The 23,878-nt window shown below is 53.2% G+C and overlaps 2 protein-coding genes across 2 annotated transcripts; both read right to left on the bottom strand.

Annotated features, from left to right (window-relative positions):
* Positions 1–56: 56 nt before the first annotated feature.
* CkaCkLH20_01593 (extracellular elastinolytic metalloproteinase) lies at positions 57–2,370 on the bottom strand (the record flags this gene model as incomplete). The annotated part of the gene is made up of 7 exons (XM_038884312.1): positions 57–243; positions 300–432; positions 490–616; positions 670–932; positions 1,059–1,550; positions 1,604–1,958; positions 2,014–2,370. The coding sequence occupies 7 exons, from the start codon at positions 2,368–2,370 to the stop codon at positions 57–59; spliced, it is 1,914 nt and encodes a 637-aa protein (XP_038750012.1).
* Positions 2,371–4,618: 2,248 nt separating this feature from the next.
* Positions 4,619–19,474, bottom strand: CkaCkLH20_01592 (peptide synthetase; the record flags this gene model as incomplete). Its single annotated transcript, XM_038884311.1, has 4 exons — positions 4,619–4,753; positions 4,805–15,267; positions 15,323–18,429; positions 18,477–19,474. 4 exons carry the CDS (start codon positions 19,472–19,474, stop codon positions 4,619–4,621), a joined length of 14,703 nt encoding a protein of 4,900 aa, XP_038750011.1.
* Positions 19,475–23,878: the final 4,404 nt, after the last annotated feature.

The raw sequence follows: 23,878 nt of genomic DNA, 5'->3' as shown, positions 1-23,878 counted from the left end.
TTGCGCTTATGTTGATATGTATTCAAAACAAACGTGGATTACATGCCATTTCAAACTCAGCAGACGCCAGTGGGGATCGTGAAGCCATTGCGGCGGTTCGAGGAGCTGTAGACGGCGTCGGAACCAAGGCCACGCTTGGCAAAGGCTGTCCAGATCTCGCACTGGTTGTCACCACCAGTAAGAGCAGTGTCGGCGTCGAGGATGGCGTCACGGGCCTGGATGAAGTTGGGAGAGCAGGGTTGCCTAGGAAAGTCTTAGCCAAATGTGGTCATCAAGTGTTCAGGAAAGAGGCAACTTACAGAGCCATGGCGTCGATGACGAGCTTGAGAGTGAGGTACTTTCCGTCGGTGGGGACACCGTTGGCGTCGAATGAAGGGCGAGGGCCGTCATTCTTGCCATGCTTGTCGATCAGGTTCCAGAGGACCTCGTACACTGAGATCCGTCAGTTTCATGTCGCTGTGAGACCTGTAGGAAGATGATTGAACTTACGCATCACCGCCCATGTGGTTCCAATGGCATGGACAGAAGTGAGGCCGTTGATGGTGGAGTAGGTGTTGGGAGTGGTGGTCAAAGAGGTGGAGTAGAGGACAGAACGGATACCGGCGGGGTTGTTGTTCTGCGACGTGTTAGATCAGGCACTTGTTGAATGTTGAAGATAGCGACACTTACAACCCAAGCTCCCATCGAGTAGTCCTTGGCACGAGTGTCGGCAGGCTTGAGGCGGATGGCGGTGGCCATGAAGTCACCCCAGCCCTCACCCATACCACCGGATTCGAGAGCGCTCAAGCAGCCGGAGTTGGCCGGGCCACCAGTCAAACGAGTTGACAGGCCGTGGGTGTACTCGTGGATAACGACACCGGCCTCGAAGCTGCAGTCGCGGCGGGGAGTCGCGGTCGTCCAGAGGTACATCCTCATGCGTCCGGGCTGTCCATCTAAGCCAAAAGTTAGCGGTATGCTCGAATGTGCGGTACGGCCCCACCTCCGGAACGGGTGGCACGTGCACCTGCCGGTAGTCTCCACTTCATACGGCCGGGGCTCTACAACTTAGATAGACTTACCAGGAGGCGTAGCGAAGTTCGCGTTGTTGGTACCGGATCCATCCTGGGCGTTGAGGATGACGTAGTCGTTGCCGGCGCCGCCTGCACCGTTGTTGTTGATCTCAAAGTTGCCAGCCCGCTCGTTGAAGCCAAGCTCGTGAAGCAAGTCGTGGTAGTGGTTGGCCGTGTAAAACAACTGTGCGATCGATGCATCAATGTAGGTTGACGGGGTCGTTAGGCTCGTGGAGTACTCGTAGTCGAAGTTGAGGGAAGGGCTGTTGGGACGGTAGTTGTTGAGGTAGGAGCTTCCGCCGCTTGGGTTGGACTGCGCAATAGCGTTGTTGCCACGGGTCGTCGTGTAGTTGGATCCCGGGCCGTCGCTGTGCCAAGTGAACTCGGAGGCGGCGATGTCCCAGGGATCGGTAACAAGTGAGCGGCTACCTTCGGTAGGGTCGTTAACGCCCCAAGGGTAGACGCGGTAGTTCGCCAAGTCGGAGACATAGTCGACAACGCCTGTCAAATGATTAGCTCCCGGACTGTGACTTTTGTGCTGCTTGGGGACTCACCGTGAACTTCACCGCTGGTCTCAGCATCGACGTAAGTCAGGAGCCAGTTGTCGACAATGTCAGTCTCAACACGCCAGGTGAGGGCAAGCTTGCCATCACCCTTGACCAAGTAGACGAGCTTGGCCTCAGGATCAGCGACAGCACCACTTGTTCCCTTGATCGCATAGATCTCCTTGCCCTCCTTGGCCTCGGCGGAGGCATCGGCGGACTCAACGGGCAGCTGGAGAACATCCTTGGCGCCGTTAAGAGCTGAGACGGGGTCCTTGAACTCCCTCTTGTTCAGTGGGCTGGCCTCAGGGATCTCTCCGGAGAAGAAGTTGTTGCCGAAAGAGAAAACCTTGCCATCCTTGCCGATCTGTCTTGGTGTAAGCTTCTCGTTATGTGTAATCTGGAGGCGTGTCCACACTTACGTTAACGTTGAAGTCGGCGTTGTCAATGTCGAGTCCGTGAGCAGTCTGCTTGAAGTTGACGTGGGCAATGCCATTGGTGCCAACGTAGTGATCTCCAACGACGCGGAACTCAGCGTTGGGAGCGAGCTTCTTGACAAGCTCAGTGGCCGTGTCGACGTAGCTCTGACGCTTGAGAAGCGCGATGGGCGGGCTCGTCTCCGTCTGGGTCGCGTTGGTGTAAGAGCCGAGCTGGGGAAGACGGAACGACTCGATGTCAACGCCGCGGCGAGCGAGCGTCGACTTATGACCGCTGGCCGGGTGGGCGTAAGCCGGGGCCAGAAGGCCAAGTAGGGCCAGGGACTTCATTGAGCGGTACATGGCGGCGACTGGAGACGGGAGGGAAGGGAACGAATGGCAGGGAAAGAAGGGACTGAGGGCTGGGGACTTGAGAGTGCCTGCTGAGCTCCTAGAAAACGGGCTATGGGGGAGGTCATCATGGGCTTTAAGTAGCCCATGTTGTTGAGGCCTTCAACGACTTCTCCAGTCGAAGCTCCATAAACAAAGAGCTTCCTTTTCAGACCTGCATCCTGCACGAGACCCCTGACCAAAGGGGCATGGAAGTCGATTATGGAGTTGCCATTATCGTCTTGGTTCTGCGGGTGAGCCCGTCCAACAGGACTGGAGCATTGTCAAGGAGGTTGATGTCGATATCGGGATACGATGCAAGGTACCAATCGACAAGGAGGAAGAGGAAGGGCCAAGCAGGCAGATTCAATCCAAATAATGAATACCATGAAATCCCGGCTTAGTGCTATTCCTCCTTGTGTACCTGTGGGCGAAAATGTAAAATCCACAAAAGTCCAAGAATTAAGCGTGTTCCTTCTCAGAGCCTGGCGGAGAATGGATTGGAGAACGGTTGGTCGTGCTTGCGTGATGCGCCCTGTTCGCAGCCCAATACCGTAAGTCGAGGTTATCGTTCCCCTACAGAGACAAGAAGGAAGGTCATTTGCCTACATCCTTGGAAGTCAGCGGTGGGAGGGTTACAGTAATGCTTCGTTTGCGCTGTTGGCGCCTTGGCGTCGGCTTAGCTGGTGGTGGAATCTTGGCGATATGGGGTCTTCGGTAGTCTTCAACAGGCGGTTCGGATTGCTCCAGGTTTGTCGCTCCAGGGTCTTTGATTGCGTGATGGAGATAGCTGCCCTTAAGGACTTGGAGTTGGGAGGTTGGAGGAAGAGTTGGCATGAACAAATCCAGAACATAAGCTTACTTTAGAGTCTTCAATAGCTTGAGAACTGAACTATTTAGCTCAAAATCGCCCGCATACTAACAAGCCGAGTCATGTCACGGAAGGGAATGGCAGTCCAGCGTGTCGGTCGCGTGCTACAAGACGGTTCCGCGCGATAGAGGCAATCACGTAACAAGTAAGCCTGCAAATCATTTCGGAGAAAACACTGAAGGTCCACATATCATAGAGTCCACAGCGGGATCGATACCTTAAAACTGCAGTTGGATAGCGCCGCTGGAGCCTGGCGGAGGATCTCCAGAGTCTCGTCGTTCCGGCGAGTCATTGACACCGTGACTAAAATAAACTTAAACGGGTTTGACTTGCCTTACACGGACATTGAACTTTTGAAGCGAAGACTAGGGGATCTCAGTGCCAGGTGGAATGTGTGTTGATTTTGAGCAGGTAACATTGATGGTGCTGCCGCCATGGCATGCCGTTTTGCTGGGCTCGTAATTGACTCAGTTGCCTTCTCTGGCCAACTCAGCGTCGCAATACAGAAGTTCTCATGAGGGTCAGCAAAAACGCCATGATGCAGGAACAGGATGCTCAACACTCAGACAAACACAGGAGGTCGCATGTCCCCCTTTTACCACTTGCTGGAATTGGACGCACATGGCCAGATGATGGGCGGTTACTGGTGTAAGCGGCATAATCCACACGTGTGAAGATGAGATGCCAAGGGCAACACCACCATCAGGATTCCGATTGAGAGATGTCGTGCGCATGCTGCCCAATTCCTTCGTGCCTTCCCCAACCTTCAACTCCCGCAGCTCCGAGAACTAATACGATGATGAGGGAGAAGGTAGGTCAGCATCGGTACGGGGTTTACCTCCCTTGCCCGCGTGATGGTCTCGGCAGATGACGCCTGTGCCCGGCGAGCCGCAGACCTGCCTGATTCGGGATGGCCTGCCGAAGCGATGGGACGACCTTATCGATCCGGGGTTGATATCCGACCATGCCACGCCCACCGCTCAAAATCCCCGCGGTTACCTCCTTCCCGAATTTGAGAAATGCAGCGACTCTCGGTTAGTGATTATGGGGAAGCAGTATGAGCGGAATTCGGGAACGAGGCGAAGTCGAGTTCAATGCAACTTTGTGGTTGAGGAGGCTATTCTTCCCAGCTCGGGTCATCTTTGGACGTGTGTAACCCCGACTCTTTCGAGAAGGTGTTCGGATACTGCGTCTAACCTGGTCACTCGGATGGAGAATTCGGTCCGTTCCGAACTTTGTATGACGACTTGATTCATAACAAACGATAACACAACTACCTAACATAGAAACACGATATGCAAACCGTACAAGCGATGGAAACAAATAACGGGTGGTGTGCTCCGTTCCATCTCAGTCTGACACCAAGATTCGACTAAGCAGACTAATCAACTCCCCAGCAGAGTCAGGCGACACCTTGGCCGCGGAACCAAACACTCCGATATCCATACCCTTCTCGTTGACTGATGCCTCAATGTCCAGGGCATCCTGCGAAAGTGTTAGCTCAGTTGTGGACTCTGAATGATGCGGATAACTCACTGGGAACGCATCCCGAACTGCATTGTCCGATAGCCATTGAGATGAGCAGCTTGCGGAGAAGCTTGCGACGTCCAACTTCTGGCTGAGACCTTCGATTTGGTCCCCGTTTGAGACGAGCTCAAAAGACACATTGCCTTGCTGGAGGGCATCGGTGTTTCCATCACCTAGATGAAGAAAGTTGACAAAGCAGTCAATGTCAATTCCAGTCCAGTCCCTGACCTCCCATAATCCCACCGTGGAGTGAGACGAAATCAGGTGTAGGTCCTGTTGCACCTGTTTTGCAACAGAAATTATGCTGGAATTGTTCTCAACTTGAACCTTCAGAGGCACCAAATTGAGCGTCGGGAAAGTAGGTTCCAAGTCTTCGGCCAACGATCTATTGGCATAATAGATGCCAAAGACGATCGAGGTCGCGCTCGATGACGACGAAGATACCTTAGACGACTGGAGTGCTTTTGCAACTGCCGCGAAGAAGAGTGCCGGTAACCCTACGCCCACACGTGAGCAGGCATCTTGAAGTTTTGCTACTTCTGTGACAGCTGAGCATTTGAGAAGCGAGACACGCTGCAAAGACGTCGCATGCTCTTCTGGTTTGGACGATTTAGCGGGCGTAACGCCTTCAAGGTACTTAGTCCAAAACGTCCTGTTGCGTCTCTTGACGTCCTCGGTATGGTGTGCTGCCAGAAACGATTTCCAAGCATTCAGCGCCGGCTTTGCGGCGGATCTCGTATTCTCTATCCTGGACAGCAGCTCCTGCAAAATTGCTGGAAGACTGAAGCCGTCGTACAGAGAGTGTTGAACTCTGAGTTTAAGGAGCCACGAATCTTCGTCGTCTCGTGTTGCGATGAGCTGCACCTGGGGCCAACATTGGCCTCTCTGAGTTTCGAACGAGGGCTTTCTTGAAGAGACCACCTCATCATCCACAACATGACGATGTGGTCCGTCGTAGGTAGGTTGAAGAACGACCTGGACGAAAGGCAAAGAACGGTCTCCGGTTGCTATCAGACAGGTCCGCAAAATCGGCTCCGAGTCAACCACGGCAGCCCATGCCGACTGAAGTTGCTCTAAGCTGACGGATCCATGAAGCCGATAGAAGAAGTCGGGGTAGAAGACTCGGCCCTCTGAGTTTTGCCAGGCTGACATCATGTAGACCTGCATGGGCAGCGGAGGGAGAACTTCAACCACTTGTGAACCATTGAGACCGGCTTTCAGAAGAAGCACATCGCGGTCGATGGAGTTTGGCATTTCGTAAGAAGCTGAAGAGGGGCTAGTTGTTTGAGAATGCTCGCCCTTACTGATGCTCTGAGCTTGTTTTGCCATATCTCGAATCGAGTTTGATGTCAGTAAAGCGCGTACACCAAGCTGGAAACCTTCTTTACGGAGAAGTGCCGAGACCTTGATGGCGCTGATTGAATCCAGACCCAAGTTGTAGAGAGTGTGACTTTTCCGGACTGACTGGATGTCCACTCCCGCTGCTGTCGAGAGGACTTTTCGGAGAACGCTCTCTGTCTCGGTCCATACTGTGTCTTCGTCTCCGGGCGCGATCGTTTTCGACGGTCCAGTAGGGCCTGTCTTTCTGGCCTGGAATGAAGGCAGTTGACATATTGAGACATTGTCACCGTCGAAATTGAGAAGATTTCCGTCCGGCGTTCCGATAATGTATTGCAGAGCCCGGTCGAGTTGATGTAACAGCTGATGCGTCATCTTTTCAGAGACGTACGCTTGTTGTCCTGCAATACGCCAGATGAGGCTTTTAGATGTGACCTCGAGCTCTGCGCACACGGCAAACTCAGTTGCAGCAGAGCCTTGAACCGACCTCATTAGAACATTCTCGGGTCCAGATTCGGGATTCTTCTGGAGGATGAAAAGGGTGTTGAAGAGACGTCCTCCTGCTATAGCCTGCGCCTTCCTGAGAGGGTAGTTCTGAAACTCGACGATGTCGCCCATGGTCTCCTGGAGGTATCGCAGGAAGTTCGTCGTGGAGCCGTGAAGAACACAGCGCACTGCTACGGTATTCATCGTAGGGAACATGAGGGTCTGGGCCCGTTCCGAGTCACGGCCCGCGAGCACAACACCGAATGAGACTTCGAGACTCTGGAGTAGGGTTGCCAGCGTCGATGCCCAACAGGCTTGGCCTAGGACTTGCAAGCTGATGGCATGGCGTTTGCAGAACTCGGTGACTCTCTCCAGACCAACAGTGGACACCGCTTCAGATCGGTAGGTTGCATCTTTGGAAGATTGACTGGATGCTTGTTTCTGAGGTAGCAGAGATGGCTGTGAGTTGGCGAGGTACTGAGACCAGAACTTCTTTGACTGGTCTGTGGGCGTTTTGACTAATCCCTGAAGGAATGGCTCAATCTGAGGGCGTTCGGTAAGCTGGTCTCGATAAGCGGCGGCAATATCGTGATGAAGCAGAGACAAAGACCACCCGTCGTAGAGAGCGTGTGAGATTGACAAGACCAAAAGTGACTTGGCCTCAACCGGAATGACAGAGAGCTGAATCAAATTGGAGCCGCCCTGAGCGTCGCGCGCAAGTTGGGTATGCTTGTCGATGACATCTTGTACCTCAGCCACGGCACCAGATGAGAACTTGTTGATTTTCGGAGGATTCGACTTCAAAATGGCTTGGGCGAAAGTCTGTTCCACGCTTGGATCCTCAACTTGAACGAAGATTGTGCGGAGGATTGGTGACTGCTCGACAACTTGCTGCCAAGCTCTCTCAAACTTGTCAATGTCCACCCCATCAGCCAACTCCAACACGTCGTGATTGAAATACTGCTCGAAGTCTGATTGCAACATATCGGCAATCATGGACTCTTGCAAAGGTGTAGGTGGCAGGACGGCCTCCGCCCGCTCAAGATCAAATTGTGTCAATTCTACAGCCTTCCGTAACTTGGCTTTGAGCTCCTCGTAACTCGACTGTGAATCGGAGTCTTCAGAACATGACCTGGTCTGGTTGAGAATCGTGGACATTGCGGCAATTGTTCGAGACTTCATGAGCTGAGACAAAGTGAGGTGGTGACCGAAGTGCTTCAACCGGGCAGACAGCTTGACGAGGTCGATGCTGTCAAGTCCTAGCTCAAGAAGAGCCATATTTTCGGTGATGCTCTCCTCAGACGCGCCCGAAAGAGCTGCGATCTCCCTCCTCAAGACAAGAGCTGCGGGTGTCCACTCGAAGTCCGACGTGTGCAGAAGTTCTTGGTCCTTGAAATCGCCATCAATGGACTCGGGCCGTGAAGTCAATGGTGTTCTGGGTGATGCAGCCGTTGAAGCTTCGCGCGAATGATTCGCACTGACGGGCAGGGAGTACGTTGCCCTCGAAGTAACATCCACCATAGCCTCGTCAATCTCCTCAAAGAGAGAGTTCATGGTCGCTTCATCGGCCACGTCTCCATGAGCAACGATCTGGACTCGCAGCTGGCCATCTGGTGTTGCGGATGCTTCAAACGCAAGAGGGTAGTCAGACACGCTGTAGTCGTCCATGATGGACCACATGCCGGAGGGTTCTGCTGGCCCAGCTGTCTCAACCTGGAAAACAAATAGGTTTTCAAAGATTGGGCGACCTTTGGACTTTGTGCACCACTTCTGAATGTTTCGAAGAGGTACATGCTGGAACTGCAAAACGGCTGTGTTGAATTCGTGGCACTTCTGAATCAGAGACAACCAGGTATCTCCCTCCTTGAGACCGGCGTAGAACAGCAGTGTGTTGAACAGGGGACCGATGGTGTTTTCGATCTGGTCCATGTCGATCGAGCGGCCTGATACTATTACGCCGGTGCCAGCGTTGATGGGGAAATGCTTCTTGAAGACCGACGTCCAGAGTGCGAGGACGACGGACTGCAGGGTAACGTTGAGCGACCTGCGCAGTGTTTCCAAGTTTCGAGCCGAGTATGTCTTGGTCCGGGTGATAATTGTCGTAGCATCGCCGGTTTGTAGTCTCGGGATGGTGTCGAACAAGCAACTGCTAAGATGCTCGACCCAGAACTGACGACTAAAGTCGTAGTTTGCGAGTGGACCATGCGCAAGAGTCTCCAAGAATGACGGAGCAATCGCGTGCTCCTTGTGAGAGTATTCTTCAGAAACCCAACGAAGCATTGTCTCAAACGTCACACCGTCGTACAAGGCATGAAAGATGTGGACGACAAGGATGGTCTCCTTGCCGAGGCGTGCCATGATCAACTCCAGAGGATTGGACACACATCGGCTGTTCTTGTGTATCAGGTTCGGCATTGCACTTGCAAGTTGCGACTCGACTTCGGCGTCGTCAAGGTCTCTCAAGTCTCGCCAGGAGAGTTGGATGGACTTCAAAGCGACTTGGGCAAACCCGGCTGGCGTCTGGATGAAGCTGGTTCTGAGAATGGCATGGCACTGCACCAGGCTCTCGCACGCTGTCTTGAGCTTGTCGATGGAGATTTCGGGTGCAAGCTTCAAGCGGAAAGCGGTGAAGTAGGCGCCCTCATCTTGATCAGACATGAATCTTGACAGCATGCCTTCTTGCAGTGGTGTACACGGCGCCACATATTCGATGTCTCCGTCCCCTGGCAGCGAAAGTTCTTGGACGGCCAGAGATCGGTATCTATGACCAAAAGCTTGTATGAGCTGACGTGCTTCATGAACGCCGTTCCCTTCCTTGGCGGAATCACTTTGCTGTAGTGCCTCTGCTAAATCTCCCAACTCAGGGTTTCTCAGAATCACCCTGGGCGCAGCACCAGAAAGCCCGTTCTTGCGCATGAGTCGCGATAACCTGAGAGCTGAGATTGAGTCGACTCCAAGATCGAAGATGTTGCTGGACAAAGAAACCGGAGTATCATTGTCGAGGAATTCTTCCATAGTTGAAAGGATCTGACGCTGCAATTCATTGGTCGGCTCAGCTGAAGATCTGGATGAGGGTGACAGTTGCACCAGCTTTTCGGGTGTAAGGGTTTTGAATAGCTGGTTCAGCTGCTTGACATCTGCCTTGTTGTTGGGGGAGAGTGGGATACGTGAAACTTGGAAGATGTAGGACGGCACCATGTAGCCAGGCAAAGTGTCTCTGCAGGCCTTCTGCACAGAGCGAACAAGAGAAGCCGTGTTCGTCTCATTGACGACTTGGAGGTCTGCCTTGGAAGCAGCGGTTGATTTGCAGCTGACGAAGGACACCAACAGGTCCTTATCCAAGCTCCCGTGCTTCGTGACCAGAGTGGCAACGTCGGAAACCTCAGGAACTCGTGTCCGAATGGAGTGATTGATCTCGCCGATTTCCAGACGCTGGCCTCTCAGCTTGACCTGATCGTCTGCACGACCAAGGAAGTCAAAGCATCCATCATGAAGTAATCTGACAAGATCTCCGGTGCGATAGACACGCTCGCCAAAATTGTCCAGGTGAGGGAACCGCTCTTGAGTAAGTTCAGGCCGGTTGAGGTATCCCTTGCCGACAAGCTTGCCTGAGACGCATAGCTCGCCGACTGCGCCTTTCATCACAGGAATGTTGGTTCCGGGTCGGAAAACGTAAGATCCCACGTTGTCGAACTGCTTGCCGATGTTGGAGGCTCTGCCGTTATGGGGAACGCGTTGATACATAGTGACACCAATCGTGGCTTCAGTTGGACCGTATGCGTTATATATGACGCCGACGGGGCCCCAGACGTCGAGAATTTCCTGCTTCAAGGCTTCTCCGCCGGTGATGAAAACTCCGCGAGATAAGCTTGGGACCTCTGCAGGATCCAACAGACGAGCCAAACTGGGTGTCAAGTCGATGTGAGTGATCTCAAGCCGCCGGATCGTGCCTGCGAGATCATCGAGGATGAGATCTCTGGGCGCGCCCACCAATGTCATCCCGACTGACCAACTCCAATACTGTTCCAGGACTGAAACGTCGAAGTGAAACGAAGCAAACTGCAGCCACTTAGAATTATGGTCCCAGTGACCCTCAAACAGTCTTTGAAATGCCTTCATGGCCTGAACGGCGCTCTCATGGGTGATCTCGCAGCCCTTGGGCGTTCCTGTGGTACCAGAAGTGTACAGACAGTAAGAGTTGTCTTGGATGCTGAGCGATTGAGGGGTGGAAAATTCCTTGGAAACGTCGTCAAGCAGAGCCTCTTCAACGTGAAGAACAGGCTGTTCCACAGTAAAGTCAATATTGGTATTGGTCAAAAGCGCCAGGGCACCAGAATCCTTCAGAATGAATTCCTTTCGAGCCTTCGGGGCTGAGGGGTCCAGAGCTAAGAACGCACACCCGGACTTCAGAATGCCGAGAATGGAGAAACACGCCTCGGGGCACTTGTCAAAGTGAATTGCAATGACATGTCCAACCTTTGAGTGTGGAGCGAGTAGGTTGGCGACCTGATTGCCCTTCTCATTGAGCTCTTTAAAAGTCCACTCCCTGGAAATCGGATCTTCGCCATCGAAGCCGGTGAGAAACTCCAAGGCAGTTTTGTTCGGGTGAGACTGGGCCTTGGTCTCAACAAATTGATGCAGGAACTGTTCTTCCGAGGCAATATTGGGTTCCGCTGGAGGTGTGATGGAGAAAATGGAAGCGTTCTCAGTCCACAAGTCGTCCTCCTTTCCGGATGGACTATGGGCGAGGTGTTGAAGCACGGCATCGAATTGGTCTAGCATATGACGGGCCTGAGGCACAGGAAGAACATCTGTCCGGTGTGAAACGCGGAGCTGAATTTCTCCTGTAGATAACGGCTCGACTTCCAGAGACACGGGATAGTCGAGGTTACCTTCATCGCTAATCGTCTGCCAAGGGAACTTTTCATTGTTGTCGTCAGGCATACGTTGATACACAAGAAGCGTATCAAACACTTGGGAATTCGAATGTCCAAGCCACCGCTGAATCTGGGCAAGAGGAGCATGCTGGTGCTTGAGAAGCTGGTTGTGGTATTCCAGCATTTGTTGCAAGAGTTCCGAGTTCGAAGACCTGCTGTGTGCTACCACAGGAACGGTGTTGATGCAAGGAAAAACGGCGCTCTTGGTCTCATCATCGATTCGACCGGATAAAACGACTCCGAAGACGACATCTTCTTCGCCGAGGTATGCAGAAAGAACTCGCGTCCAGGCTGCTTCCAGGATGACTTGGATGGGAACACCAATTTGTTTGGCTTGATCAGTGAGCCTTTTGAGAGTTGTGTCGGTGGTCTTGGTCATCGAAGCAAGCTCTGGAGATTCCTCGGACAGCGGAGTCAAAGTTGGAAAGCGGTTGACGATAACTTCTGACGACTTCTGTTTCCAGAAGTCTTCCGAGTCTCCATTTTTGGTAGCTGCCTGCAGAATCTTGGAAAGGGCCTTGTTGAGCGGCGGGTGTTCTTGAGGGGCATTGTTGGCGAGCGAGGCAGCTAGGTCTCTCAACATGAGTTGCAGTGAGTATGCATCGTAGAGAGCGTGATGCATAATGATTTGCATATGAACGCCTGTTTGCCTGCTCTCAAGTGCCACTGCCCAGGGAGGGTTTTGCAGCGATTGTAGAGCGCTGTGTGCGGTATCAAGCTTCCACTTCGTGACGTTGAAAGAGTCCGCTTCGTTGTCATGTGTAGTGAGTGGCACAGTTGAGCCGGCAGCAGGGTGTTGAATCATGGCAAACGAGGCATCACGGTGTTCCGTCGGCAAGAAACCGGTTCTCAGAATCTCATGATGGGAGCATAGCTTGTTCCACGCCCTCTGAACTTGTGCTAGAGAGATGCCAGCGTCTAGAGCAAATGACATATAGTTCAAGTAGTCTTTGCCGCCAGATTGGATGAAGTCGTTCAACATGGCGCACTGCAGAGGGGTACAGGGCAAGAGCTTTTCAGCACCATCACCGGCAGAAGATCGGTTGATCTCTCGCTCGAATTTCGAGAAGTCGTACTCCACAATCTCTTCCTCGACTGAAGTCCCGAGATGGCTTGCCATTTTGGCGCAGGTGGGAAACTCGATGACTTCCAGGGCGGAGAGCTGCAGGCCTTGCTCTCGCATGATCGCGGCTAGTTGAACGGCATTGATGCTATCCAGACCAAGTTGGAAGATTGTTGTGTTTCGACGGATCTTGGAGATTGGGGTCTCTGATAGCTCGGCCATAATAGACCTGATTTGTTTCTCTGCGTCGCTCCACTCCTCATCTTGAACACTGTCGTTGTCTAGATCGACCTGGCCATCGCCGTCATCGGCAGTTTTTGCCACAACAACGTCTTCTAGTGCTCGTCTCAAGTCATCGGGGAGGTTCTCCCTTGATGGGACGCTTGCTGCGGGATGCTTTGCCGTGTCAGCAACAAGATGTAAAAACACTCGAAGCAAGCCCGCGAGAATCTCTTGCGTTATGTTATGGCCGTTGGAGTGGAGCTTGACTGAGACAAAATCATCGTGAGGGTTTGGGATAACCTCGCACACCAGAGGGACATCCATAGACCCGTTGTCTTCTATCAGCTCCCAGACGGAGGATACACGCTCCTTCTGAGGTTGCTGTAGCAGAAGAAGAGAGTCGAAAAGTTGCTCCCCACTCTTCGAAACTTGACTTTGAACTGAGCGAAGAGGAGTGAACTGGCGCTCCAGGAGACGGGGGTTGAGGTTTTGTAACTTTTTGAGCAACGTGGCGAATGAAGTTGATGGCGGCAGCTCGATGCGCACGGGTAGAGTGTTGAAGCATGGTGCAACCAGGCGATCGATTCCCTCGACGTTCAATGCTCGTCCGCTGACAACATTGCCGAAACAGACGTCTGTCTCATTGTATGCGAGGCTCAGGAAGGCAGACCAAACTGTCTGGAAGAATGAAAGCATCGATACACCAGTGGATTTGCAGATGGACTGGAGATTGCTGAAGGAAACGTCAACCAAATCTGTGACGACCAGTGTCTCTTTATGTCCAACGCCTTCTGATAAACGGGAGGAGATCTTGTGTTGTGCAGATTTGAAGCCGTTGAAGTGGTCCTTCCAGAAAGTATCCTTGACATCACGAGACTCGAGAATCTCGAGGAGGATTGGCAGATGATCAACCGGTGGCTCCAGAGACTCTCCAAGAGCGAGACTTTCAACCTCTGAGAGTAGAACATCAATTGCGACGCCATCGTACATCGCATGATGACACACGAAGGAGAAGTAGGTCTGCCCATCTACCTTGATGAAAGCCAGTGACACTGGGGGTACCTTTGAGTCGAGTGGGTTGGTCAATTCGTTTGCATGCTGGTCGGCTGCTTCACGCAAGTTGCTGCACTCGAACGTCCGGCATGGTATCGACCAAGACTCAAGAACTACCTGCGCAACTGCCCTTTTCGAGTCTCTGGTGGTGATGAAGCAAGTCCTGAGAATGCCGTGCCGGTGACACATTTCTTTCCAGAATTTTATCATGTCCGACTCAGGTATGTGGAGCTTGAAGAGAAGCTGATTCGAGTAAGAAGATGTGGCCGTTGACGAAAGCATGGCTTCCTGAAGTGGCGTACAAGGTAAAACAGCCGATACTGGCTTCCCGGCTCTTGCAAATTCGTCTTTTACCGCATCAACGTACTTCGAAGGAAAGAGGGAATTTGTAGGATTCACGCTTTCGCTGTCGGCCGTCGATGTCTGCGACGAGATCTCCTGTGCCAGACGAGCCACACTTCCACACCGCAGAATCAAGGAAACGGGAATCCTGCGTTGGAAACTGCTCTGCAGAGCTCTTGCCAAAGATATGGCAGAAATTGAGTCAAGTCCTACAGCAGCAAACGGTTGCCAGCGAGAAATCTCTTCAAGAGGGACGCTCAAGACTTGAGATAAAGCCTGTGCAATTGTCTTCTCCTTCTCAGACCATGCGCTTTCTTCTTCTCGTTGCCCAGAAGATCCAGCAGCGAGGCTCAAGTACTCTTGAGAAAAGTCGCGGAAAGATGATTGCAACTTGGCTCGATCGATCTTGCCGCTTGAAGTAAGAGGAATGGAGCTGATGGGGAACAGATAGGTTGGGACCATGTAGGCGGGGAGTCGAGACCGTAGGAGTCCAATGAGGGTGTTGTTTGCCTCACCAAGCTTCTCGTCGATAGGCAAAATCTCAAAATCGGCTCTGCTTCCATTCGCCGGGACATAGAATACAGCCAGCTGTGTAGCTGGCGAGTTATTGCGACTGACGATAACGGCTGCGTTTGATGTGGCAAGTCCAGATGTGGTGATGATACTGCTGATTTCGCCGGTATCGATGCGTTGGCCGCGGAGCTTGAGTTGGTCGTCCATGCGACCCAGCACCATCAGAGAACCGTCTGGAAGCATGCGTCCCATGTCTCCAGAACGATAGATTCTGCCGAGTTGGGGATGGTCGATGAACTTGGAGTTGGTGAGCTTTGGCATGCCCAGATAGCCGGCGGCAACCTGGTCACCCCCAAAACATAATTCACCGGCGAATCCGACGGGAAGGGGACTGAGGCTGTGAGGACCAAGGACGATTGTCGAAGTGTTTTCAAACGAGAAGCCGAGGTGGTCGATGAAGTCGCCGGGGTTCATTTTTCTGACAGTGCAGATATTCGTAGTTTCAGCAGGGCCGTACCCTATTGATTGTTAGTATTGGAATGATGTTGGATGCCTCGTTCATTATCCACTCACCCTGGTAAAGATATCCAGTCCATTTTTTGGCCACGACCGCGGTCATCGGCTCGCCTGCAGTGACGAGGAACTCCACGCCGGGTACGTTGCGAGGCTCAACCAAAGAGGCAACAGTGGGAGTCATGCTGAGATGAGTACATCCCAAGAAGCGGATGGCGCGCTCCAGATCTTCGAACAGGGTATCATTGGTGCCGGGGCACAGGCAAGCGCCAACCTTCCAAGTGAAGAAAATCTCAAAAACCGAAACGTCAAACGCCTGTGAACATGCTTGGAGGAAACGGGAGTTGCTGGTGATAGGGTAGATTCGGGATAGAACGTCGAGGTTGCCCGCGATGTTCTTCTGGGTGACTACAACGCCCTTAGGCTGGCCAGTGGTGCCGGACGTGTAGATCACGTATGCTGGTCGTTCTCCGTTGGGAGCGATGCAGACGTTGTCGCGGGGTTGTGTTGAGGTGTCGGCTGAACGGGTGTCAACAAAGTGACAGGAAGGGAGATCTGTCAAAGCAGCTGAGATTTGCTGGTCAGCCACGCAGAGGCTGACCTCTGCCTGACTCAAGATAGCCCGTATTCTTTCGGTTGGTGTTGTTGGTAGAAGAGGGAGGTATGCGCAGCCAGCCTTCAAGATCCCGAGCATTGCTGCGTAAAGTGGAATCGACTTTTCCATAATGAGACCGACGATGTCGCCTTCCTTGGCTCCTTGTTGCTGCAGGTATCGCGCAATCTGGTTGGCTGACGTGTTCAAATTCTTGTATGAAATCGACTCGACCGCGTCGTCCTTGAGAGAATTCGCAAACCTTATTGCAGTTGCGTTGGGTGCGAGGTCCGTTGCCTGCTCGAAAATGGCAGCCAAGTCAGGTACTGTCGTGAGAGTCGACGGGTTGGCGTTGAAGACGGACGTCAGCTCCGGGGCAAGACAGTCTCCAATGGTATCGAGGTTAGCCTTGGGTTGGTGGAGGAGATAAGACACGACAGATTCAAGTTGATCCACCAACAGCTTTGCGTGTTCGTCGGAGATGGCATTCGTGTGGTGAGTGACGCGGCAGCTGGGTCCGTCGGCCAAAGGCTCAATCTCGACAAGTAAACAAGTTTCGAGAAAGTCCTGATGTGCTACCTCTCTTACTTGACTGGAGTTCCGGGCTTGGCTGTATAGAGACTCCTGGTAAACGAAGAGAACGTCGAAGATTGAATCCCCGAGACTGAGACCACACAGCTTCTTGATCTCATTTAATGGCAAGATGCCGTGTTGGAGGACCTGACGATTGGTGGAATGCACTGCGCGGATTAGATCAGCGATAGTCGTCATGCCTTTGAGATTGACTCGTAGAGGCGTCGATGAAATGAACGGTCCCATGATTCGCTCGACGTTTGTAACTGGGATGGTTCTTCCCGAGGAAACGGAACCGATGGCGACGTCGGATTGTCCCTGAAGACCTGCCCAGAGCCATGCAAGAGCCGCTTGAAAGAACACTTGCGGGTGGCACTGGAAGTATCTGGCACTCTCGTCCAGATCAGCCCGTGAGATGTTGAGCTTCTTGGTTGCGGTATGAACTGCTGGTCTGTCTGGAAGACGGCCCATGAGGCGCGGTAAACCATGCCTTTGCCAACCGAGCAAGCTTTCAGCCCAGAACGTGCGAGCTTCGTCCATGAGACTCTTTGTAGAAGGGTCACTGAAAAAACTGGCAACGTCCTGGAACTGTGGACGCGGCTGTAAAGATTTTCCCGCTGCCAGATTCGAGAGGTCTTCCAGCATCATGTCGGCGGACCATCCATCGTAAAGAGCATGGTGCAGTTGCAACAGGACGAGAACACCCCTGTCTGAACCTTCCTTCTGAATCTGCACCCTGAATGGATGGAGGAAGTCCTCGTCAGACTCCAGGGTAAAGTCTCTGTCCAAGTGCGCAACATGTCGAATTGAAGATCCAGGTAATTGCCGAAAGATAAGTTGCGCGAAACCCCGTTCAAAGGGGAGAAATCCGGATCGAAAGATGTCATTAGTTATGGCAACTTCGCGAATCCAACTTTCGACAGCTTCGGATGTGGACCCGGCCGGAACTTCAAGCTCGATCCAGTTGCAGTAGGCTTGGGAATTGACGGAAGTCTCAGCAAGCATAGCATTTTGCAGCGGCGTGCACCAATGAACAGCCTCGATATCATTCTGAGTTGATGCTAATTCTGGTCGGCTGTTCAGAATCTCGCCGATCGGAATATCCGAGTATTTCGTGGGATTCTCTTGGGTGCGTTTCGTGGGATCTGACGTAGCTGGCCGAAGCCGAGAACACAACCCTGAAAGATTTCTTGACTCAAGAACATCCGTTGCCGAGATGGCAAAGCCCTTTTCTCTTAGTGCTGATGCAAGTCTGATGGTCATCAGTGAATCAATACCAGACGATCCGAGATTCGTTGATGGTGAGACCTGAAAGCCGAGAAGATCCGACACAACTCCCGCGATTTCTCGCTCAAAGGAATCGATCGGCTCTGCAGCTTGTGTAGGCTGATGCTGTCTATTTGAATCGTAGTCGCTTTTGAGCTGTTTTCGATCAACCTTCCCTGATGGTAGTCTTGGAAAGCTCTTCATGAGGACAACGTCGCCAGGGACCATGAATGACGGTAACCACTCGCGACAAGTATCTGTGATCTCTTCCACCTTGGCATCTGAGCTTGAATCGTCGTCGATTGCGCAAAACATGACCAGGATCCCACCAAGAACCATGGCAACAGCGCTGTGGCAACCTGTGGTACGCATTGCTGCTTGTTCCACTTCACCGAGCTCGATTCTCTGACCGCGAAGCTTGACCTGGCCATCTGATATTCGACCAAGACATTCCATAGTTCCATCGTTGTTCATCTTGGCCGTGTCTCCGGTGCGATACACACGGCCATACGGGGTATCAAAGAAAGCGGCCGTGGTTTGCTCCGGTCTGTTGAGATAGCCATTTGCGAGTTGGTGTCCTCCAACGACGAGTTCTCCGATCTCGCCGAGCGGGAGAATCTTGAATTCATAAGGACTGCCTTCTTCTGGGATGCCAGTCACAAAACATGAAACCGATTCAAGAGGAAAGCCGATGTTCGACGAAGGGCAGTCCGTGGGATATTGTGGTCGAAGGGTACTGCACGCTGTTAGTCTTGGCCTGCGTATTGCGGAGCGGTGACTTACCAATGAATGGCCGCTTCTGTCGGACCGTACATGCCCCATAGTATGCTTTCAGCCTCTTCACTACCACCAAACTCGTTGACAACCGACTCCGTCAACATCTCGCCGATCGTCAAAAGTAGCCTCAGGCAAGGAGCGTTCTTTCGCGACCGCAGCAGACTACCAGCCACAGTCGGCGTCAACTCGCACGCATCGACTTCTAGTGTCCTGATGATGGCCGGCAGGTCGTTGAGCATGCGGCCACGGTCGCAGGTGACGAGGGTGGATCCGCGGAAGAGTGGGAAGAAGATTTCGAACACAGACACATCAAAGGTCGGGGATGCGAACTGGAGAAAGCGCCTGAAGCTCGGAATGTGCTTGTTGTGAGCCAGAAGGCTCTGGGTTGCGGCATCGTGAGAGACGCCAACACCCTTGGGCGTACCTGTGGATCCAGATGTATACATGACATATGCCAGGCGTTGAGGTATTGCCGCCGGCTCTGATGCCTCCTCAGGTGCAGGCAGCTCTTCTACATCATCATCCCCGTCCACTATCAGGATGGTCCTTTCCTCCTCATCTTTTGGAATCTTGGATACCAAGTCACGGGTGACAACGACAACCTTGGCACCGACGTCCTGGAGGATGAACCTCACTCTCTCGGGAGGCGCGTCAAGATGCAAAGGGCAGAAGGCACCACCTGCTTTGAGGATAGCCAGCATCGATATGTAGAGTTGTGGGCATTGGGGGACGAGGACAGGCACGACGAACTCGTCGTCCCTAGAGCGGCGTCCTCCTCTTACAGCAGCAGATATCTTCCGCGCCAGAGCGTCTGCGGCACGGTGAAGCTGCGAATACGACCATGTCGACTGTCGTCCCTGGGAATCCAGAGAGTGGATTGCTGGCACCGAATCATCTGATGTGGAATGCACGAGCTGGTGAAGGAGACGAGGTCCGGGGATCCTCTCCGGGTCTGGGTTCAGTATCGAGAGTCTAAGCTCGGTCGTAGACTCGGTGTCGTCCATGATGGCTGAAGGGAGAAAAAACAGACTGATGCTATTCCAAAGCTCGTGAGGTGATCCAGAGAAGCTCCCTGGGAGCTCGAGGAGGAGGGTGGTTCGATGTGTGTAGCTCTGTACGTTAATCTCGTTCCATTACCAACGAAAGAGACTCACGTATTAGTCGGGCCCTCTTTTGAACGTGCGGAAACAGGCACAGGTACAGGCACAACGGTCCATGCGCCCCGGGACAGATCAAGACGGACCTGCAGACAAGAGGTCCAAGAGACGTCGAACAACGCGTCCCTTGCAAGGTCGGTGGACCAATAAGAATGATGATGATTCACAGATCTGGTGGCTGCAACGGCGTGTTTGCTTATTTGGGTCGCTGGGCAGAATGCCACGGGGCCAGGCGAGGGGTTGACACGGGGTCGGCTGTGGGCTTCCGGACCTGTAAGATTGCAGCAATTACTCAGCTGTGGACGCGGCGTACAGCGAAATTCTGCAGCGGGAATGGGTAAAGTGCAGAAAGGGTGTCTGTCGCCAGAGCTTCGTGTAGTCGATGATGAAATATGAGATCGTTCATTCGCGGATGATGACGGCGTGTTGGTAGAAGACGGCCTAGTTCCAAGACGGCTCGGCCCTGTGCGAGGTGCCACTCTTGACCTGTGCGTATGTCTGGCAGGAATGTGATTCCGGGCCAGGGTATGTCTTCGTAGCGACAGAGAGATGGACGGACGACGAGGCGCTGTAAGTCAAAAGAGAGATATGGACTCTGGTGATCTACCGCAGATGCTACCGTCGAAGCTTTGGGATGGGACTAAGAAGTCGTGCAGAGGGCGGGTGGGCGGCGGGAAAGACGGGACATGGAGGGGGCTAAGGGAAACTACTACTGTGACTGGATGTTACGCTTGCGCTTGCAGCCTGGCTACTATTCCCATGCTAATAAAGACCGAGAGGAGCTCGGCGGAAAGAAGCTGACCATGAGCAACGTGGAGGAGGTGGCAGCTGCGGAAGGGATGGCGTCAGCTGCTGGCGGCTTGGGCGACTACTGCGGTAGTCAGCATCTAGTGTATTGGCTGGCTGCCTGTTGAGTTGCTTCGAGGCAAGCTGCTGGGTTGGGAATATCTGCGTTGGTGTCCCTAGTTCACGTGGCGACTTGGCTTGTGGGATTCACCCATCCAACACGCATCCTGCTCCGTCCCATCCCACCATCGTTGGACCTGGCACGCAACGCAACGCGCAGCTGGACACCGAGTTGGGGCCGGGCGAGCAAGCAAGATGCTCCATGCCCACCGGCGGCCTTGGACCGAACGGGGATCCAGGGCATGAGGGGCAGATCCGGCGGCGCTTATGGCGTCATGACTAAAGAAATGCGCCGCCGTCACCGGGGAATGGCACGGCGTTGCGGGATAAGCTTCGGCGGCCCGTCCAGAGCCTCTTTGGCACATGTGCCATCTCATGCCGGGCGAGAATTCCGATGACCTGCCGTCCAACTGATGAGAGACGTGCAACGCAACAAAACATACCGAGCAGCTGCCATTCAAGGATTGCAGTGGCGAGCATGCATGGCATGAAGTAAGTAGGGTAAGGCGAAGGAGCATGGCATGCCGATGGCCGGCAGCCCTATCCGATCTTGTGGCCGGGAGAAGTTCCTGACAGGAGCTGCTGCTGTGAGACGTGGAGCGTTGTTGGATCGCTCGACATGCATCCCCGTCCGTATTTGTATCAAGGCCGATCATAGCTGTCCCGACGTCTCCGTCTCCGAGCTGCTGATTTAGAAGAGGCTTTCTTGAAAGAAAAAGAAAGGATGAATCCGCCTGACGGCAGTCTCCGGGCAGGCGACGCATGATCATCGAGGCTTAATTCGAAGGGTCTCCATAGGTGATCACAATTGAGTTCCGAATCTCCAACGTCGGAAAAAGGGCCCAAAGCAAAAAGTCTCACTTGCTGGGGTTCTGCAGCGTGGCGGAATCCGACGGCGCATCCAGAACAGGCCACTCTCCCCCAGATGCCACGCCATGATCCGCATCTTTGTTCATCACTGTTCGCGGCGGGTGGCCGATCTCGTCTGACTGCCGGGTAACGGTTTCTTGAATCGGCAAACTCTCCGAGGAGTTGCCCTCTGGAGGGCATCCAAGATGTGGTACAGTGTACCTCGACGCGGGGCTCTTTTGGAGAGCCACTCGCCATCACATGTGGAGGTAGGTACTTGGCTCGAGATGTTGATCAGGGTCAAGAGATGGTGGGCATGATGCATCTCACCTGCCCGAGCCAGATGTTGCGGAATGGAAAGGTCTGGCTGATGTGGCATCAGCCATAACTGCGCGCCGGTGGGATGGTCTAGTGGCCTCAATGGTTGAAAGCCAAAGGCTCTAGACCACGGAATGTAGCAACATAGGAGGGATGTTTTCATGTGCTCGCATATAGACGAGCTCGGCCGTAGCAGATTGACACCGTTCGCCTCTGGATTCTTGATGGATGCGGCGGGCGACATTGGAGAAACATCCATCAGGAATGCTAGGTACTGGCAGCTGGGAGGCAGAACAGCGTGGGGACCTGTCACATAGTCGTCGGTCGTGTCACCTCTGCGGCCCGTCTGGGCATGCCGTCGTAGGGGTTGACGGAGTCGAGGTATCGTCGATTCACCCAAGGCGGCGTGGGAGAGTGGCCCAGATGTGGGGGTGACTGAGTCGAACGAAGTACGTAATCCCGCGTGGTTTCTGCGTGTATGGCGTCTATGAACGATGTCTCTTGTATTCTTTAAGCCCGTTTGAGAGGTGTCTGGACGGTCTCGAATGTTTCTTGCTGCGGTGAGTGCGCGTCCTGGACTGAATAAAGACAAGGTAAGGTGGTCGAGATGTTGCGGTCAGTAGTTTTGATACTCGGCGAGTCGGCGCGGCGTGCTGGGAGAAGCCTCTCGACCCGGCAGACCAGGAGGTTCTTTTCGGGTTTCCAAGCATTTTTCAAGGGATCCATCGTCCGTCCCCCTCCATGGGAGGCACAGGGACGGCGTGGCATGGCTGGGAGTGGTGGAGGACAAGGCAAGGGACGGAGCGCTGGGATGATGTCGGTGGATGCCGCCAATGTGCCATGATGGATGGATGGATCAACTGGAGCATCGACTGGATGGGTAGAAGATGCGTGGGACGCAAAGAAACGAGGGAAAATGCGGGCTTGACGCCTTGGATGTGGTGTTTTTTTCTCTGGCGCTACAGAACCGAATCGTTGAAGGGTGTGAAGAGTGTGACGGAGGAGGGGGATTCCTCATGGACATGGACAGGGATCGGTTAGTGAGGGGGAGGGGAGGCAGAGGCAGAGACAGAGTGACAAGAGTGACAACAGAGGGAGTGAGATGGAGGAGATGGATGGAGATGGAGAGAGATTGATGGAGAGAGGATGGAGGAGGGTGGGAATGGAAGTGAAGAAATTTTCCACCTTCCCTGTCGTGCAGCGGCCGGCGTCTGTGTGTGTGCCTCGTTTAATTCCTGTGTTATGTATCCAATGTACTATGTAAGTTACCCAGCATGTAAAGAATACTGTGCCTGATGCCCGCCGTACATGTCGAGGTTTCTTCATGTGCGTGGTTTCTCACTGGTAGACTCACTCATTCACTCACTCACTCACTCAAAGTTCCTCTCTCTCACTCACTTCCACTCACTTACACACAGCCCAATGCACGCTGGTGGATGATCGTCAGTGGATGTCAGTGGGCTCAGGCGCTAAGAACAGGACCATAGCAGGGTTGAAGGGCCATTACAGGGGCGTCAGCTATGGCCATCGTGGCATCGTCACTGGGCCCAATACAGCAGGTACGAACGCCTTACCTAATTAGACCCGGATCTTATCAGATTTAGATAATCAGATCATCAGATAACTCGTCCAAAGTGATGTTCACACCCGAGTAACACCATCAAAATTCCCTCAAAAGTGCCCACCTCCGCAAGCTCCGACGGATTTAGTCTGCCTCTTTTGTCCTTGTCGATGCTGATTTTTTTCGTCTCGTTTAACCGCTCAGCCTTTCCGTACCCAGCCATCTCTTCTCTCACTCCGTACGAATACGCAGTGAATTACGGATATCCTCACTCACTCACTCGGCTTGAGACGGCGGAGCCGGCACTCACTGCCGGTCGACCTCCGATTTCCGTTCGGCCTGATCGGGTACCCGACGGGTGAAGTATCTCGTCTCGGGCCATGTGGAAATGAGGTACATGTGAAAACACAAAAGATTATCTGATCCATCTTGTCAGATTAGATCCTCACCACTCACTTCTTTAGCGGGGGCAAATCCTGCTGCTAGTCTACCAAGGACAACCGCACAATACGACCCCGTCTGCTGTGCTCTATTTTTTTCTTCTTCAGAGAATCGACGCTGGCAAGTCTGGTACTGCATAGAGACTGGTGGATGACTGGCGTCGATGATGGCACAAA

The sequence above is a fragment of the Colletotrichum karsti genome, assembly GCF_011947395.1.
Source record: "Colletotrichum karsti strain CkLH20 chromosome Unknown Scaffold4, whole genome shotgun sequence".
In the NCBI taxonomy this organism is placed as follows: Eukaryota; Fungi; Ascomycota; class Sordariomycetes; order Glomerellales; family Glomerellaceae; genus Colletotrichum; species Colletotrichum karsti.
The sequence above is the reverse complement of the archived record's forward strand: the minus strand, read 5'-3'. Positions and strand labels throughout refer to the sequence as shown.